Raw genomic sequence first — 20,110 nt, 5'->3', positions numbered from 1 at the left:
GCTCCTTCCCACTGAAGCCTTCCAGGATGAATGGGGTCGGTTCAAGCTAGGGGAAAGAGAAGCTTTATTAATATTCATGGTTTGAGGTCACATATAAGAATGGTTATTTGAATGACTGTTATACGGTTATTTTTCTAGTACAAGTAACCAGAGGGACTCTTGTTATTTCGATGTGACCAGTAGAGCCATTAATACCTGCCTTTTGGTTTATTCAAGGGGTAGTGAACAACAACCCCCTGGAATGCAGGGGATGGGAGGAAAAACTGTTTTCTCTGATTATGACCTATGGAGTTTTTCTCTTTCAATTAGGTGATATAATAACAATATTCTGGAGCAAAGTGTTTCTTCACCTAATCTCTAGAATGTGTAGAATTTTGCTGGCTGTCTTCCCTCTGCTCTCAGATATACGCTGCCTTTTCTCACCCTACTTTTAGTCCTAGAAGGCTGAGCTTTTTGGAACACGTAAATGTTCCTGTGCCCTCTGGCTTTGGTGTGGATCAAGCAATAGATAATTTGGGGAAGAGAGAACAGAGGAAGAGCTGGAGACAGGTCAGGATACTTTTCTCCTGGCCACTCCTTGCATGACCTCTTCCAGGGAGGTAAGCTCCTGAAAAAAAGTCACTACTTTTCTTTTCCTTTTTTTTTTTTTCGGGATGACATCTCACTCTGTCGCCCAGGCTGGAGTGCAGTGGTGCGATCTTGGCTCACTGCAACCTCTGCCGCCTGGGTTCAAGCGATTCTCCTGCCTCAGCTTCCCAAGGAGCTGGGATTACAGGTGCATGCCACCAACATCCGGCTAACTTCTATATTTTTAGTAGAGATGGGGTTTCACTTTGCTGGTCAGGCTGGTCTTGAACTCCCGACCTCAGGCAATCTGCCTGCCTCAGCCTCCCAAAGTGCTGGGATTACAGGCATGAGCCACCGCACCCGGCCAAGTCACTACTTTTCTCAAGGCATCTGAAACTCTATGACTCTCTGACTTTTGGAAACCTCTTCCTTTCTTGTCTTTTCCGGCCACCATGGGCTGCTGTGCCATCCATTATTATCTGCCTGTACCCAGAGTTTTGTAAATAGTCTTCCTTTGAAAAAACCCTCCTCAAATTTTCCTGTTTCAAAGGTGACACCTATTTCTTGTTGGAACCCTAACACAATGGCATTTCTTGCTTTACTGACCTAAAATATTAAATGTGAGAATTAAAGCAATAAGAGTTGTAAAAATGTTTAATAGTAATTAAATTCAAATATACCGCACTATTACTGTGACTATTTGCAAGACATTTTTAGTGTTGTGTGAAGGAGTGAGAGAAACCATTATTTAGAAAAATTCTAGGCCAATCATCCGTATCTTTTTTTTTTTTTTTGAGACAGAGTTTTGCTTTTGTTGCCCAGGCTGGAGTGTAATGGCGCGATCTCGGCTAACTGCAACCTCTGCCTCCCGGGCTCAAGTGATTCTCCTGCCTCAGCCTCCCAAGTAGCTGGGATCACAGGCGTGCGCCACCACGCCCGGCAAAGTTTGTATTTTTAGTAGAGATGCGGTTTCACCATGTTGGTCATGCTGGTCTCAAACTCCCAGCCTCAGATGATCTGCCTGCCTCGGCCTCCCAAAGTGCTGAGATTAAAGGCATGAGCCACTGCGTCCAGCCATCAATATCTTCTAATGGTAAAGAGTCATTCAGATAGTAGATACTATTTTTTCTGGAAAAAAGACAGGGCTTGGTAGCTCACGCCTGTAATCCCAGCACTTTGGAAGGCCGAGGCAGGCAGATCACTTGAGATCAGGAGTCCCAGCTACTCGGTAGGCGGAGGCAGGAGAATCGCTAGAGCCCGGGAGGTGGAGCTTGCAGTGAGCTGAGATTCTGCCACTGCACTCCAGCCTGGGCGACAGAGCAAGACTCCATCTCAAAAAAAGAAAAAAAGAAAACAGAAATAAAATGATAACTTCAGACTTTAAACAAGTGAATGGAAATAAGGAAAATATTTTGGGCTTCAAAGTATAGTTGAGTTAGTGTTGCCTGGAGAATTGAAGTAATTTGCACATGAATCAGAAAATGAAGCTAGTGTCCTCTTCAGGTAAAAATATGTTAAGCAATACAAAATAGGAACAACAGGTGGTTCTTTGTCTCAAGTTAATATGATCTGATACAGGGTTTTCCCTGTTTAGCTTTTTATATTTGTTTCTTTTCATCTTTGTTTTCCCTAGCTTTCATGAGTTTTTTTGTTTCCATCTCCTGGTGGACCTTTTTGAAAGTACAGTTAATTTTCTTTTTCTTTTCTGATATTCTGTAGTAATTTAGAATTAAATAATGCATTTTGTACCCTGGTGACTCAGAGTTTTAAAATCTGGTATTATGTAGCAATATAATTCTGGGGCCTATACATGTAGATGGGAAAGGGTTACATCTTTAGTTCCATTAACCTGTAAATGAAAGATAACATTTATGACCGAACACAGTGCTCACGCCAGTAATCCCAGCATTCTGAAAAGCAGAGGTGGGCGGATCACTTGAGGCCAGGAGATCGAGACCAGCCTGGCCAACATGGAGAAACACAGTCCCTACTAAAAATACAAAAATTAGCCAGGCATGGTGGCAGGCACCTATCATCCCATGCCTATAATTCCAGCTACTCGGGAGTCTGAGGCAGGAGAATCACTTGAACCTGGGAGGTGGAGGAGGCAGTGAGCCAAGATCTCACCATTGCACTCCAGTCAGGGCAACAAGAGCAAAACTGCATCTAAAAAAAAAAAAAAAAAAAAAAAAAGATTAAGCCACTGCCCTCCAGACTAGGCAACAGAGTAAGACTCCATCTCAAAAAAATAAATACATAAAAATAATTTTTTTTTTTTTTTTTTTGAGACGGAGTCTTGCTCTGTCACCCAGGCTGGAGTGCAGTGGCCAGATCTCGGCTCACTGCAAGCTCCGCCTCCCGGGTTCACGCCATTCTCCTGCCTCAGCCTCCCGAGTAGCTGGGACTACAGGCGCCCGCCACCTTGCCCGGCTAGTTTTTTGTATTTTTTAGTAGAGACGAGGTTTCACTGTGTTAGCCAGGATGGTCTCGATCTCCTGACCTCGTGATCTACCCGTCTCGGCCTCCCAAAGTGCTGGGATTACAGGCTTGAGCCACCGCGCCTGGCCCATAAAAATAATTTAAAAAATAACATTTACTTTATGAATATAGAAAAGAAATAATAGTAATTGTTGTGTCTGAACATTATTACTCATATAAATCACAGATACTTTCAAAGCACATTTTAGTTATCATAGATACTTTGAAATGGTTATGTTCTGCACTAGTTACAACAATTTATTTTTTGAGACAGTCTCCCTGTCACCCAGGCTGGAGTGCTGTGGCACAATCTTGGCTCACTGAAACCTCTGCTTCCCACGTGTTCAACCGATTCTCATGCCTCAGCCTCCTGAGTAGCTGGGATTACAGATGAGTGCCACCACGTCTGGTTGAATTTTGTATTTTTAGTAGAGACGGGATTTCACCATGTTGTCCAGGCTGCTCACGAACTCCTAACCTCAGGTGATCTGCCTGCCTCAGCCTCCCAAAGTGCTGAGATTACAGGCGTGAGCCACCGCACCCAGCTACAGCTATTGTTTGCAGTCATATCTTTACATCTTATTTTAGGTATTAATAAATAAAATATTTAAAATTTTTTATATATGTTATATCGCAAATTAATTTAAAAAATTGATTTTGATAATTCTGTTTCTAAACAGTGGGTAACCTTTGAACTCTTATAAATTCTATCACTCTAAAAACAATATTCTGAGAAGGGGTTCATAGGTTTCACCAAACTGCTATAGTGACCTATGACACAAAAAGTTTATGAATCCCTGAATTAAGTGATGTATGTGATCTTTAAGCACAGAGTATGGAAAGTGCATCTCAGATGTATTACCTTCCAGTAAGTATGAAAAGATAGAGAATGTGTGCCTGATAAAGGGAAAAACATGAGGGCATATACATGAAAACCACAGACATTTATAAGAAACTCATGAAGTTTTTGTGCATACCTATGCATATAACAGTAACAAATAATTCCTGGTCTTGTGAAAAATCTAACAACACATAAGGAAGGAGTAAAATTCTTGTCTCATAGAATTTGAAAAAGTAGCAGTAAATAACCCTCAGTACAGCTCTTCTACGCGAAATTATTATAATTTTTATAAAATTTTATTTTTACATAAAGGTTGCAACATTGCAAGCTATACATTCTTATTACTAAATACGTGACATTTTAGTCTTGTGGTTTATATATATGTGACATATATATGTAATTTTTTAAATGATGCTGAAGCCTTAGTAACAGATGAGAGAAAATTTTAACACTGTATTATGTTTGAACTATCATTACACCTCAAAACAAGTCTGAAATTGTTTTTAACTAAAACTCAGAAATGTCTATAGAAATATTTTATGCAATAACATTATTTATCTTTCATCATTTTCTGCTTCTGGAATATACAAAACAAATTTCATATTTGCTTTAAAGACAAAAAGAGGAATTCCTGTATATATATTTAAAAAATGCTGCTGAAACATCTCAGAGGAAGTGTCCCTGGAATTTAATTCGAATGCATAAATTATCAACTATAAAAAATAAAAATATAAAAGACTAGAGAGTATACATTAGGAGGAATTCTCAACTTTCGAAGCCCATGGGTGAGCTTCTGTGTAAATGCCTCTCGCTCCTTAACACTGCCAAACTTCTGGAAATAGTAGGAGGTGAAGGTAAAGGAGAGAAAAGGAGAAAAGAAATAGTTCATTTTTAATTTCCGAGGGTCATCAATTATTCTACTAAATTCGTTTCTTGCTTTATACAGCATTGGATGAAACCTTTGCAATCTAGCTTCAGGGATATTGACTAAGGTTATGTGGGTTTTGCACCGCACATTCCAGAAGGCAACAGTATGAATGGTTGCAGAATGCAGCATTCCTTTGTGACCCCCGACTCTCCTTCCCAATTTCCTTTCTTGTCCCATTTCTTATTCTTATCACCTAGTAGTGAGTTCTCGTGCTACTTAGCCCTTTTAAGAATTTTATTTATTTATTTATTTATTTATTTATTTATTTATTTATTTTTTTGAGACGGAGTCTTGCTCTGTCGCCAGACTGGAGCGCAGTGGCCCGATCTCAGCTCACTGCAACCTCCGCCTTCCAGGGTTAAGCGATTCTCCTGCCTCAGTCTCCCGAGTAGCTGGGACTGCAGGCACCCACTACCGCGCTCAGCTAATTTTTTGTATTTTAGTAGAGACGGGGTTGCACCATGTTGGCCAGGATGGTCTCCGTCTCCTGACCTGGTGATCCACCCGCCTCTGCCTCCCATTACAGGCGTGAGCCACCGCGCCCAGCCAAGAATGTGTCCTTAATGTTTATGCCTCTAAGCCATCTCCTACAAGATTTTCTCTTAGCAGAATAATCCACTTAACCTGTCAGAAAGGGCACTAGTTATGTGCGCCAAAATTTGTTTTAATTACTGAATTTGAAAATGTTTTCACTATTTCTTGAAAAGTATTGATAAAATATCCTGTTATTTATTTATTTACTTATTTACTCATTTATTTATTGAGACTGAGTCCTCACTCTGTCGCCCAGGCTGGAGTGCAGTGCTGCGATCTTGGCTCACTGCAACCTCTGCCTCCTGGGCTCGAGTGATTCTTGTGCCTCAGCCTGCCGAGTAGCTGGGATTACAGGCGCCCACCACCATGCCCAGCTAATCTTTTTGTATTTTTAGTAGAGATGGGGTTTCACCATATTAGGCAGGCTGGTCTCGAGCTACTGACTTCAAGTGATCCACCTGCCTTGGCCTCTCAAAGTTCTGGGATTACAACTGTGAACCACTGCACTTGGCCCAAAAGTTATTTAAATAGTAATTATTTTTCTCTTATTTGTTCCCATAAAGTTCTTATTAAACTATACATTAATTTGTTTTATTCTATTCTTCATATGTTTTTGACATATTGAGTCATTTTCTTGACCTTATTATGTTATTAATTTATTTACTCTTTTACCAGGTCTAATCTGCTGTTTATCTCATTGCTTAGTTTTTAAAGGAATTTACTATAAAATAGTTCAGACATATGACAAAATAGAATAGTATAACAAACTCCCATGTGCACATCATTCTAAGTCAATAATTATCAGTTTACTGCAAATCTTACTTCATCCATTCCACTCCCACTCCTGCATTACTTTTCTAAAAATCAGATAATACTTTCATATTTAAATATTTAACTGAGGTATCTCTCTCATTTTAAGGTCTGTATCATTTCATATTTAAAAGTAAATAATAGTTATTTAACATTACCAAATAATTACTGTTCACATTCACAATTGTCTGTTATGTGTATTAATTTTTTAAAGGATCATTGTTTCAGTCAGGACACGTAAAACGTTTTAACTGGTTAATAAATCCCTCTACTTTAGAATCCCCTTCCCTTTCTATCTCTTTTTTAATCCCTTCAAACGCTGTAATTTATTTATGGAAGAAACTGGATTATTTGTCCTGCAGTTTCCCACAGTCTGGATTTTGCTATTTGCATCCCCGTAGTGTCTCTGAACTCACTTCTGTCTTTCACATTTCCTGAAAATTGGTACGTATAGAACTAGAGACAAGACTGCTTTTGGCAATACTATTTTATAGGTAGTGCTGGGTTCTATTATCGGAAGGCATATAATGACTTGCTGTTTTTTTCTTCTGATGCTAACAGCAGTTAATGATAATTGTCTAGACCCATCATTTCATTAGGATTTGCAAAATAGAAATTTTCTAATTCTGTCATTTTTTAGCCAAAATAATTTTATAAAGAGAAATTTCTACCTCATTTACTAATTCCACAATTTCTTGATTGTTTTAGATGCAAAAATTCTATAAAGAGAAAATGCCAGCTCCTCTACTATTACTGGTGAAGGTCATATAAGAAAGGTAGGTTTAATGTTCTCTTCATTTATATGTTTTCAAAAACAATGAATTGATAACTAGCATTTCCTAAAGATTTTTCAGTCATAGATTTAAACAGATTTAATGCATTCAACTGGAAAGAAAATGTCAGTGAATTTCATTGAAGTAGTAAAAATACAGTTTATCTAGTAGGAATATAAAATTATTTTCTAATAAGATAATACTGCACTCCTACCAAATAAACAGGATTTTAGTAATATCTGAGGGATTTGTGATGGTGAGTTAGACTGTATTTGGCATAGAATTTGGAAATGTAACTTGAATGCAAATATGCTGCAAAATGTTGAATGTATACATATAAATACTCGTTCTGTCGATGCCAAATGCCCATTGTAAATGAACCTTAAATATTACAATCCTCCTTTGCACAATATTTCTTTATAAAACTCATAATTTTGTTTCCCCAGGCAGAGTTGGGGAAGAAAATGTACAAAGTGAGCTTGAATATCTTGTCATACCTGATAGCAAGGAAACTTATTATTTCTAATTTCAGTTCAAAAGAACTCAAGAGCCAATTTGAGGACGTTCTGATTAGCTAAACTATGACAATCTGAGGATCAGTAAAATTATTAACTACAAACTATTTTGGGAAATCGTATTGCTGGTGATAATCTTGGTATTGCTATTCTGAGATGGTTGAGTTTGTATTGTGAAATAAAGCAAATATGTATTTATTTGATAATCAAATTCGATCATTCTTGATGCAAATAAGAAAGGGGATTCACGGCATGGAAAAAATGAAATAAAGTTATAAGTTGAACATGTTAAATAATATTATAACACCTGATATGGCATGATTTCAAAATGTCCAAAAAACATTCATATTAGTATAAATTTATGTTTCTGATTAATATCAGCGTGCACTCATGACTCAAGTCTATGCTCTAAAATTCCTAAAAACAATCACTAATCCAAGAGAAATGGGCAACCCTAATGCCCAGATGGCCATCTGTCAACACCACTTTTCACTTAAAGGATCCAGTAAGCCTCCTCCGAAAAAGAGTTATTCCCCCAGGACAACAAACTGCCCTTAAGAGTCATTTCTTTGTGATCACAGGTGTCAATATTTTTCTGTATTTTGCTTATAATTTTATTTTTTAAATAAAAAGTTTATAATAAATGGTTCTAAAATGAACAGCCTTATGCCTGCTTTCTTCTGCTAAACACATTTTTACTAGTATATATTTGGGAGAGATATCTAGAAATAGGAGGAAGGCTGGGCCAAAAAGTAAGCACACATCCACTCTGCTGGATATTGCAACATTCCCCTCCATGTGGGTCCCATTTTGCACTCCAATCAGCACCACGTGGGAGTGCCTTTTTCTCATAGCCTCAGTAATTATTTTGGTTTTTCAAAAATCCATTTCTACCAATCTATCAGGTGAGGAATTGTATACCAGTAAAATCATAGTACACTTCTTTCTTATAACAAGAATGGTGTGCATCTTTTCACACGGCTAAAGGCAATTTACATTTTTTTCATGAATTGACTACTGTTTTTTACCCCAATTTTTCTATAGTTTGTTCTTTTTCTTCTTTATTTTTCAAGGTTCTTTATATATTAAATATAGTAACCCTTTGATTTAAGTTACAAACATTTTTTCCAGTTTATTCTTTGTGTTTTTACTTTGTTTTATGGTATCTTTTGTCATGAAAACTTTAAAATATGTAATTAATTTTTTCCTTATTTTTTCTATTCAGATTTTACAACTGAATTTAGAATACCTTCTCTATTCCTTCTCTATGTAGAACTTCCAACAATGTCTTCTTCTAGTACCTATATAGGTTCATCTATTTCTTCAATCAAATCTCTGATGCATTTAGAATTTATCATAATGTATAGTTTGAGAATGAATTAATTTTATCTTTTTCCTCATATCCCAACGTCACTTATTCAAACTATATTCTTTTACTTACTAATATCTGGTAGGGCTCTTTCTTTCTGTCTCTTTTGCAGAGTTTTTCTGGCTATGCTAGCTTTTATTCTTTTAAATGAACTTTATCATCAACACTGATGGCACTTTTTATTAGAATTGTGTTAAGTTTGTAATTTAACTTAAGTGGAGCTGACATGTTTCTGCTTTTGAGTTTTTTGACTTAAGAACACAGTACGTGCCTCAACCATTAAATAAGATGTTGGCTTTTGGGCTAAAATACAAACACACACATACATATACATCATGTTTAAAAAGTGTTTCTCAGTTCTTATTCCATTGCACTTCCTTAGACATTAATAAATATTAGATTTTGTCAAATATCTCTTCTGTCATCTATTGATATAATCATATGATTTTTATCTATTGTTCTATTAATATGAAAGATTACATTATATAATTACTAATATTAACTCATATTTACTTTCCTGGAATAAGCCCCCCTTGGTCAAAATGTATTATATTTTAAAAAGTGCTGTTGGATTCTATTTGCTAACATTTTATCTATGATTTTTGTGTAGATATTCATACATGAGATAAGTCTAATGCTTCCTGTTTTGTAAGTACTGCACACTAATCAGTTGCACTACTGAAGCTCCTAAAATTTTCTTATTTATTTATTTGAAATAAATTTTATCTTTTACAAAGTATTGTTAAAAAATATTTTATTTTAGATTCAGGGTATACATGTGTAGGTTTGCCACATGGGTATATTGGACGATCCTGGGGTTTGAGTTTTTAGTGAACCCATCACCCAAATAGTGAACATAATACTCAGTAGGTAGTTTATCAACTTCTCCTTCTTCCCTTCCACCTTTTAGAGCTCCCAGGGTCTACTGTTTTTATCTTTATGCCCATGGATACCCACTGTTTAGCTTCCACTTATAAGTGAGAACATCTAGTGTCTGATTTCCTGTTTCTGTATTAATTCAGTTAGAATAATGGCATCCAGCTGCACCCATGTAGCTGCAAAGAACATAATTTTATTCTTTTCTTTTTTACGACTATATAGTATTCCATGGTGTCTACATTCCATATTTTCTTTATCCAGTCCACCACTGTTGGACACTTAGGTGATTCCATGGCTTTGCTATTGTGAATAGTGCTGTGATAAACATAATTTCCTTTTTTAATATATAAGGCAAACGGTATTTACAGAGTTTAGTGAGAAATGTTCAGGGTGAACAAAAGGAATCTTGGGTCAATTTCCCAGGTGTCTGTCTATGGTACTTAGGTGGTCTTTTGTGCCACTTCTAATATGAAATGTACAGTATGAAGAACAGATATTGAAGAAAATGAACTAAGTTTGAAATGATGACTTTAAATTACTGACCTAAAGGGATATTTCACGACTCTAAATCTATTATAATAATTAGCATTCTATGAAGCACTTACATTTGATTATCTTATTTGAATTTTATGGAACCAAGTAATTGTTCTCACTTTGTGGATAAATAAGCTGAGGATCAGAGAGGATAAGATACTTTACAAGTCACATGGAAAGAAACAGAAATTTGACAGAAACACATGTGTTCTGACTCCAAGTTCTGAGAGCTTTTCACTCAGATTCATTCACACAATTTGGAAAAGTTTGTATCAACGGTAAAAACCAAAGGATATTCCAATTACCTCTAGTAAATGGAAAACTCAATTCACCAGAACATTTATACCACTGAGCATATATTTTGCGTCACCTCCCAAACGCAGTAATGTCTTATAATAACTGTTTTATATCTGCATAAGACAGAATCTTACTTAGGAAACATTATGACAAAAATACTAATGCACACTGTGGCAGTCATTTTGCTCCCTAAACAGTTATTTCGAAAATTATATTATTAAACCTATAGATTAGCTAACATGCTGTCAAATCTGTTTCTATACAAAGTTTTCACTGTATTTTTCATGTGGAATTCGCTGTTTTAGAATCCAGAATAAAATAATTAGAAAATAAAAACTTTCCTTTTCTAAGAGTTCACTTACCTCTGTTTACCTTTGTGATCTACAGAGCCAGCTGAGAGTCTGTCAAGGGGAGACCCAAAACCAGAGAAACTCCTTTTCTTCTTTGTCTCAATCACGTCATTTTCTAGGGACACCAATTCATCAAGAAGCAAGAGCTTTGCTGTCAGATCAGTGGCTGATTTCTCTTCCCTGACTGTGGGTGTTGACTGCACATCTATGACTCCAGAATCAAAGGCCTATAAGGCAAGGAAAGGTGATTCCATTAATTTAGACAAAGAGACTTCAAGTATGTATATATGTATTTGGCTTTTGCTACCATTAGCTGACATTCTCATCATGTAACATTTTATACTTTTTTTTCAGACAAAGTTTTGCACTTGTTGCCAAGGTTGGGGTACAATGGCGTGATCTTGGCTCACTGCAACGTCCACCTCCCGGGTTCAAGTGATTCTCCTATTCAGTTCCCAGAGAGCTGGGAGTACAGGTGCCCACCACCATGCCTGGCCAATTTTTTGTATTTTTAGTAGAGGTGGGGTTTCACCACGTTGGCCAGGCTGGTTTCGAACTCCTGACCTCAGGTGATCCACCGGCCTCGGCCTCCCAAAGTGCTGGGATTACAGCATGAGCCACCGTGCCTGGACTTACAATTTCTTACGAAGTTATTTTCCATAGAGAGTGCTAGATCTTTGGGGACTGAAACACATAGAAGAGGGGTATAAACAAGGGAAAAAAACAAGACAAGAGAAGAAAAGAAAAACTCCTGGAATGCCTTCAACATTTAGCATATTTACCGATCACTTTTTCAGATTCTTTTCCAGCAACAACTTCATCCTTCCTCATCATTCCCATAGTGCTTTGCTATATACCACTTTCATCATTGCACTTATTATTTTTTGCCTTGTGCCAGGTTGGTTACAATACATTTGTATTTGTTATTAGGTTGAATCTTGAATCAATGAGTTTGTCTAATTAGTCTTTCATTTGATTTATTTAATGCTTCATCTCATATTTTGCTCATAGTTACTATTCAGCAAATTTCTGATGAATATTTATTAAATGAATTCCGAACCAAATCTCATGCTATTTTCTTTTTACCATTCATTCATTATTTACTAACTCAAGCCATTACTAATCCACTATGTACTAGGTTCTGCATTGGACATGAAGGATACAAAAATAAAAATTTAGTCTCTGTGTCTAAGCATCTCACCTTCTCTATCCCTGTGATTTATCAACAAGTATTTGTGTCTGCAATGTGTCTGAGATATCCCAATAACTTTGTGTGCCCTGTAAAATTTCTTGTTTGTTTCTTACACCTATTGCCACTTTGCACTTCATCCAAGTCATAAATCTATAGCTGTTCAGTTTGTGAGGTCTGTCTTTTCCTCTCTGAGGCCCAATGACTGCATTTCTTAAATGCTCCTACTAACAATCTTGAGTCATTCTGTAGTCCCACAAATACTGCTTTTTTTCTGAAATCGTGAGAATATTCCCATGTGGGAAAATTTTTAGCTCTGGGGAATCTCTTCCCACTTCTAGTGATTCTTCCATGTGCCAGACTATTGACCTTGGTTTTTATTTTTCTTCACTTTCTGTTTTTCTTCTAAAATTATTCTTTCTATTGTCTTTTGACATGGTTTGACTGTGTTCCCATCCAAAATATCATCTTGAATTGTAATCCTCATAATCTCCAAATGTGAAAAGAGAGATCAGGGGGAGGTAACTGAATTATGGAGGCAGCTTCTCTCATGCGGTTCTTGTGATAGTGAGTGAGTTCTCACGAGAGCTGCTGGTTTTATGTGTTTGGTAGTTCCTCCTGCATTCATTCTTTCCGCTGCCTTGTGAAGAAGGTGCCTTGCTTCCCCTTCACTTTCCACCATGATTGTGTTACCTGAGGCTTCCCTGGCCATGCAGAACCGTAAGTCAATTAAACCTCTCTCCTTTATAAATAACACACTCTTGGGCAGTTCTTTACAGCAGTATGAAAATGGACTAACACAGAAAATTGTTACCACAGAGAGTGGGGTGCTGCTATAAAGATACCCAAAAATGTGGAAGCAACTTTGGAAATGGGAAATAGGCAGAGATTGGAACAGTTTGAAGGGCTCAGAAGAAGACAGGAAGATGTGGGAAAGTTTGAAACTTCCTAGAGACTTGTTGAATAGTTTTTACCAAAATGCTGATAGTTTTATGGACAATGAAGTCCAGGCTGAGGTGGTCTTAGATGGAGATGAGGAACTTGTTGGGAACTGGAGCTAAGGTGACTCTTGCTATGCTTTATCAAAGCGACTGGCGGCATTTTGCCCTGGCCCTAGAGATCTGTGGAACTTTGAACTTGAGAGAGATGGTTTAGGGTATCTGGCAGAAGAAATTTCTAAGCAGCAAAGCATTCAAAATATGAGCTGGTGCTCTTAAAAGCATTCAGTTTTATCTAATCACAAAGAGATGGTTTGAAATTAGAAGTTATGTTTAAAAGGGAAGCAGAACAAAAAGTTTAGAAAATTTGCAGCCTGATGATGCAATAGAAATGAAAAACCCATTTTCAGAGGAGAAATTTAATCCAGCAGCAGAAATTTGCTTACTAGGAGCCAAATGCTAATCGCCAAGACAATGGGGAAAGTGTCTCCATGGCATGTCAGATGGCTTCACGGCAGCCCCTCCCATCACAGGCCCAGAGGCCTAGGAGGGAAAAATGGTTTAATAGGCCAGGCCCTGGGCCTTGCTGCTTTATGCAGTCTTGGGACTTGGTGCCGTGCATCCCATCTGTGGCTAAGGGCGGCCAACATACAGGCAGGTCATTCTTTCAGAGGGTTCAAGCCCCAAGCCTTGGTGGTTTACACATGTTTTGGGGCCTGCTGGTACACTGAAGTAAATAATTGAGTTTGGGGAACCTCTGCCTTGATTTCAGAGGATGTATGGAAATATCTGGATGTCTAGGCAGAAATTTGCTAAAGGGGTGGAGCCCTCATGGAGGACCTCTGCTAGGGCAGTGCAGAAGAGAAATGTGGGGTTGGAGCCCCGACACAGAATCCCCACTGTGGTACTGCCTAGTATAGTTGTGAGAAGTGGGCCACAGTACTCCAGGCCCCAGATTGGATAGATCCACGGAGAGCTTGCACTGTGCATCTAGAAAAGCCACAGACACTCAATGCCAGCCCATGAAAGCTGCTGAGAGTGGGGCTGTACCCTGCAAAGCCTCAGGGGCAGAGCTGTCCAAGACCATGGGAACCTACCTCTTGAATCAGCATGACATGGATGTGAGACATGGAGTCAAAGGAAATGGTTTTGGAATGATCTCCAAAGGTTTAATAACTGCCCAATAGGATTTCTGATTTGCATGAGGTCTGTGCCCCCTTTGTTTTGGGAAATTTCTCCCATTTGGAGTGAGTTCATTTGCCCAATGCCTGAACCCCCATTGTATCTAGGAAGTAACAAACTTGCTATTGATTTTACAGGCTCATAGGTGGAAAGGACTTGCCTTGTCTCAGATGAAACTTTGGACTTGACTTTTGGGTTAATGATGGAATAAGTTAAGACTTTGGAGGACTGTTAGGAAGGCATGATTGTGTTTTGAAATGTGAGGATCTGAGATTTGGGAGGGGCAAGTGGCAAAATGGTATGGTTTGGCTGTAACCTGACTGAAAATCTCACCTTGGATTGTAATCCCCATAATCCCCACATGTCAAAGGAGAGACCAGGTGGAGGTAATTAAATCATGGGGATGATTTCTCCCATGCTGTTCTCACGATAGTGAGTTCTCACAAGATCTGGTGGTTTTATAAATGTTTGGTAATTCAGCCTCCTTCCTGCCACCTTGTGAAGAATATGCTTTGCTTTCCCTTCACCTTCTGCCATGATTGTAAGTTTCCCAAGGCCTCCCAAGCCATGCAGAACTATAAGTCAATTAAACCTCTTTCCTTTATAAATTACCCAGTCTTGGGCAGTTTGTTGTTGTTGTTGTTTTGAGACAAAGTCTCATTCTGTTGCCCAGACTGCAGTGCAGTGACTTGATCTTGGCTCACTGCAACCTCTGCCTCCCAGGTTCAAGCGATTCTCCTGCCTCAGCCTCCTGAGCAGCTGGGATTACGGGCGGTCACCACCATGCCCAGCTAATTTTTGCATTTTTGATAGAGATGGAATTTCACCATGTTGGACAGGCTTATCTTGAACTCCTGACCTCAAGTGATCCACCCACCTTAGCCTCCCAAAGTGCTAGGATTACAGCCATGAGCCACCACACCTGACTGAGTAGTTCTTTATAGCAGTATGAAAATGGACTAATACATTTTTCTGTTCTCTTCATTTTCTCCAGTAGAACAAAAGAGTAGCATTTTCAAGCCCTTTAATCATTGACTCAAGTCTCTTTTAAAATACCTGTAGCCTGGCGTGTAAACTGAAAGCTATTGAGCCTCCTGTTTCCTTATCCAGTCATATGTGCCCTAAGTCTGGTCAGTTCTTGCAGGACAATCTATCTTCTTCTGGCTGCTATTTTTGATTCCCATCAGTGGTGTTTTTTGTTGTTGTTGTTTTTGTTTTGTTTTTGTTTTTGAGGTGGAGTCTTGTTCTGTTAACAGGCTGGCACGATCTTGGCTCACTGCAACATCTGCCTCCCAGGTTCAAGTGATTCTCCTGCCTCAGCCCCCCAAGTAGCGGGGACTGCAGGTGTCCACCATGACGCCCAGCTAATTTTTGGATTTTTAGTAGAGAGAGGGTTTCACCATGTTGGCCAGGCTTTTCTCTAACTCTTGACCTCAGGTCATCCAAGTGGTGACTTTAAATGAAGGCCTCCTTACTGCTTAGTGTACGCCCTTAATCACCTTACAATTTGCTATCTCTCTCTTCTCTATTTCACCCGTAATACTGTTATAAAGTTAGTTATCCCCAATACTACTTTTGTCATATAAAAAGAAAATTACAAATCTCTCATAGTTCTTTATTACTTACAGCACAAAGCCCACAATATGGTTTCAAACTACTGAGATCTTAGCTTCTATCACTTCCCTGTATAATCCTGACAACATAGAAACTGGAGACGGGAAGAATGCAGAAATAACCCAAAATAAACCCTAAAGAAGGAGATAAACCTTCAAAGGGCAAAGGTTTTTTATCTTTCAAAGCATCCTCCAAAAACATGCTTTTATTTTTCCAACTAACACACACTCAACAATAGTTTTTCTAAGAAATATCTTTAATCTTAAAAAAAACAAAACTTTTACAAAACTTGTCTTTCAATATAATGCATTTGAGACTCTCACTTGATGCTATTTAAGAAACATGTATATATGTTTCTAATAAGATCAAATAAACTAATTTTTCTCCTTGTGATGCCCCCACATTTCTTTTTCTTTGTACTTTAGTCATAGCACTACAAAAACATTTGTACTGTAATTAAAAGTTTGAACAAAACTACTCAAATTTTGGCATGCAAACAACTTCAAATTTTACATAAAAGCCCTTCATTCTGACATAACTGATTTAATTAAATATGGCTGTAATAATGGATTTTCTCTTAAAGCTTTTTTTGTTCAAGGAATACAAGTCTTTGTTCTTAAGTTTCTTTTCACATTTAGATAACTGGCTTGCTCTGACTCCTCTGTGAGGAGAAGATCATGATTACTGCTCTTTTCATTTCAAGTTCACAACCTTGAATGTCATGTTGGCAATAAAAAGAAGACAATAAGAAATACTTATTTTCTTGATTTTGTGTTATTTCTCCATTTTATTTTGTGTACATTTTCTTGTTGGTAGCTGCACCTCCTTCTTACTCTAGTGGAAATGACATGCTTACAAAAGAATATACATGCAATATATAAATATATACATTATATTTATAAAATATATATTCTATATAAAATATAGAAGACATGATATATAAATATATAAGTTATATTTATGTATATGAAATATATTTATATATATTCTTTTATATATAAACATCATTTATAGGACATGTCAAACATATATATTTATTTCTCTAAGTCAGTTTCCATTACCTCTGTTGTTGTTACATCTACTGAGAGGACTTTTCCTGAGTTCCACAGTGTCAGTGTCACAGCCAGGATGAAATGTGCACTTGCCAATCTCCAGTCCAGCATCTGAGGGTTAAATGTGTCATAGTTAGCACTGATTCATTTGGAATGTAAAGATAAAAAACAAAAGATCCTAAAAGGACTGTTAGAGGCAAATGGTAAGCCAAATTATTCAGCTTTGGTCCATTGGAGTGCATCTCTACAAAACGTAAATAATATGTAATAGAAGCTGTCCATCCCCCAGAACGAATTCTGTCAAGGTTTCTTTTCTATGGAGACCCTGGATTAGGGTTGTACAGCTATAACAATAATTTAATTCAAACTAACCCACAATCTGAGAAATACAGCTAATGTAACTTTATTTTTTTACTCTAAAATCTAGAGATTAAGACATTATATATGTACCTGAGGAGAAATTTGTAACAGTGGCAAGGTATTAGAGAATAAGTACTGATTGGGTCTGTGGTGAACCAGAGAGACTATAGTGTCTAAAAAGATTTAAGTTCAAAATTTCAAAACCCCCACCATAAATTAAGAGAATTTCTTTATGTCCTTGTGTTATGCCAGGATTTCATAAGCAAGATTCAAAAATGTTATTAAAAAACTATCAGATGTTATTATATCAAAATTGAAAAATTACATAAAGATACAATAAAAAATCGAAAAGCAAATTACTTAATGGAAGGTATTTTCAATATATACATAAAAGAAAGATTAGTATTTGGAAAATGTAAATAAACCCTTTAAATGTAACTTTAAAGACAGACACACAACTAAATAAAAATGGGGCAAAGTTATGAATACACACTTCATAGAAAAGAGGAGAAGTGAATGAACAAAACCTTCCACAATACATACAATCTCTTTAATTCAAATAAAAATAGAAGCAAAATGCCATTTACACACATTAGATTGGCAAGAAATTGATCAACCTTGCAATGTTAGAATGGTTTTAGGAAACAATATCACAAAAAATTCTGGTGGAGTTGAAAATGAATCCAATCATTTGGAGAAAATTGGACACTATGAAAAGGTTGAAAATGCTTATCTCTTACCTAGGACACATTTATTTCACTTCTAGGTATGTGTGTATTCCTGAGAAGCTGTCAGTGTTTATATGGAGACATGTATCTGAAAGTTCATAGCCTCATTGTTTATAGTAGTCAAAAATTGGAATCAACCCAGTGCCCCATTCAAGAGAAAATAGATTTATTAATTGAGATTTATTCCAACTACTGACTTGAAGTAAATGACTTAAATACATATTTACTGTTAAAACAAATAACTTAAATGTATGTTTGTCTGTATGCATGGATTTCACAAAACGGTTTTGTGGAGAAATGGAAAGTATAAAACAATACATGACATTATACCATTTACTGAAATTGTAAATGCCCAAAGCAATACCATATATTTTGGAATATATACATATAAAATATAAACCAATGGAACTTGATTCATGATTATGATTACCTCTGCAGAGATGAAAAAGTGAGTACAATGATAGAAAAAACATACGGGAATCAGTTTTTAATCTATATGTAATTTAAAGCAAATATGTAAAAATCTTAACACGTGTTACTTCTGGGTAGCGAGCACAAAGATGCTTTATTTATATATGTCTGACTTTTTAGATTAAAAAGCCACTATCCAGCCAACTAAAGCTCATCTATGGCCTACATCAGGCTGACCTGCTGCTAGTTTGAATACTGGCAGTTACAAAACTGTAGGTAAACTGTAGGCCTTGCTCTACTGAGGGAGGATCGTGGAGTATGGGCTAGAACAAAGTAGGCATGAACCCAAGCTTTGCTGCTTAGTACATGACAGTGGGAAAGCCTTCCAACTTCATCCTTTGTGAATAAGAAGTCTCAAGAAACTCTATTTTCTTTAAAAAAAATAATTTGGGAAACCTGCTGGGGGTCAAGAGAAAGTGGGTGCTAGAATGGAATCTGTAAGATTGGATTTGAGTCATGTTTTTGCTTTAGTATCAGTGTAACCTTGAATATGTATCATTTACCCTACTCAAGCTTCATTATACTCCTTTGTGAAATGAGAAGGAATTCCCATCTCCAAAGAGCTTTGAGAGGATTGAATCCATTCATGCATACCCCTCTGTCTCATTTACTATTTATAATCTGTATGTGAAAGAATATGAGGCATCAATAAATATTTCCTTAATAACTACATTTGTTTGGGTGTGTACCAAGATTGTTTTTGACATTTTCTTGAAGAATTTGTTACTGTGGCTCTTTCCTTGCCCCCAGTGAGTTTGTGCAGAGGCAGAGGCTTGAGTGCGAGCCATTGCTAACCCACTGCCATGAGTTGCCTCCAGTGCTGGAGGTGGGGCCTGGAGGGAGATGACTGGATAATGGGGACAGATTCTCCCTTTGGTGCTGTTCTTTCCTGATAGTGAGTTATTGTGAGATCTGGTTGTTTAAAAGTGTATAGCACCTCTCCTCTCTTTTCCTCCTCTTCTGGCCATATGAAGACATGCCTGTTTCCCCTTTGCTTTCCATCACAATTTTAAGTTTCATGAGGCCTCCCCAGCCATGCTTCCTGTACGGCCTGCATAACTGTGAGCCAATTAAACCTCTTTTCTTTTTAATTACCCATTCTCAGGTATTTCTTTATAGCAGTGTGAGAATGGACTAATACAGTTAGCCTCTGTAAAACTTACAGAGAGGGAAGCCCCTCACAAGTGGTTGATTGCAGTTGTGTAGCAGTTAAGGTCTATGGCAAAGAATTTTAGGCCTAGGATGTCATCAAAGAGTATTTCAAATGCAAGAAATGGAAAAAATAATAAAACTTTTGCCCACATTCCTAAGAAAACAACAACAAAAACCAACTTGTCACTATTAAACTGCGTAGATTTTAATAATAAATGTTACATGCTGGTATGTGAACAAATGTTTTACTTAAATAGAATAGTATCTGGATTAACTATGTTGGCTAAGAAAAAAATGAAGATACAGTATTTTAGCACTGTCTACAACATTTATTTATCAAATATCATTTTGATTTTCATGTAATGTCTGAAATAATTGTTCATTTTGACACCAATTAGTCTACTTCAGAATCTTGTCTCATAATGCTAGTTACTAGCAACTTCTCTGTATTCTATTTTTTCTAGAAGGGAGCAGTAAATTTTCTCTGTATTCTCTTCACTAACTTGATATCTGAACTGAGATTTTCCATACGCATAAAAAACAAAAAAA

The 20,110-nt window shown here is 37.1% G+C and overlaps 1 protein-coding gene across 1 annotated transcript in view; it reads right to left on the bottom strand.

Annotated features, from left to right (window-relative positions):
* OSTN (osteocrin) overlaps positions 1–16,961 on the bottom strand; it is a 29,872-nt gene extending 12,911 nt beyond the window's left edge. Inside the window, exons 1-2 of the mRNA XM_025377723.1 lie at positions 16,860–16,961; positions 10,888–11,102 (exon numbers count right to left, since the gene is read on the bottom strand). Coding sequence (XP_025233508.1) covers positions 10,888–11,102; positions 16,860–16,961 — 317 coding nt within the window. The remainder of the gene's footprint in view (positions 1–10,887; positions 11,103–16,859) is intronic.
* Between the last annotated feature and the right edge of the window lie 3,149 nt (positions 16,962–20,110).

The sequence above is a fragment of the Theropithecus gelada genome, chromosome 2, assembly GCF_003255815.1.
Source record: "Theropithecus gelada isolate Dixy chromosome 2, Tgel_1.0, whole genome shotgun sequence".
Lineage (NCBI taxonomy): Eukaryota > Metazoa > Chordata > Mammalia > Primates > Cercopithecidae > Theropithecus > Theropithecus gelada.
The sequence above is the reverse complement of the archived record's forward strand: the minus strand, read 5'-3'. Positions and strand labels throughout refer to the sequence as shown.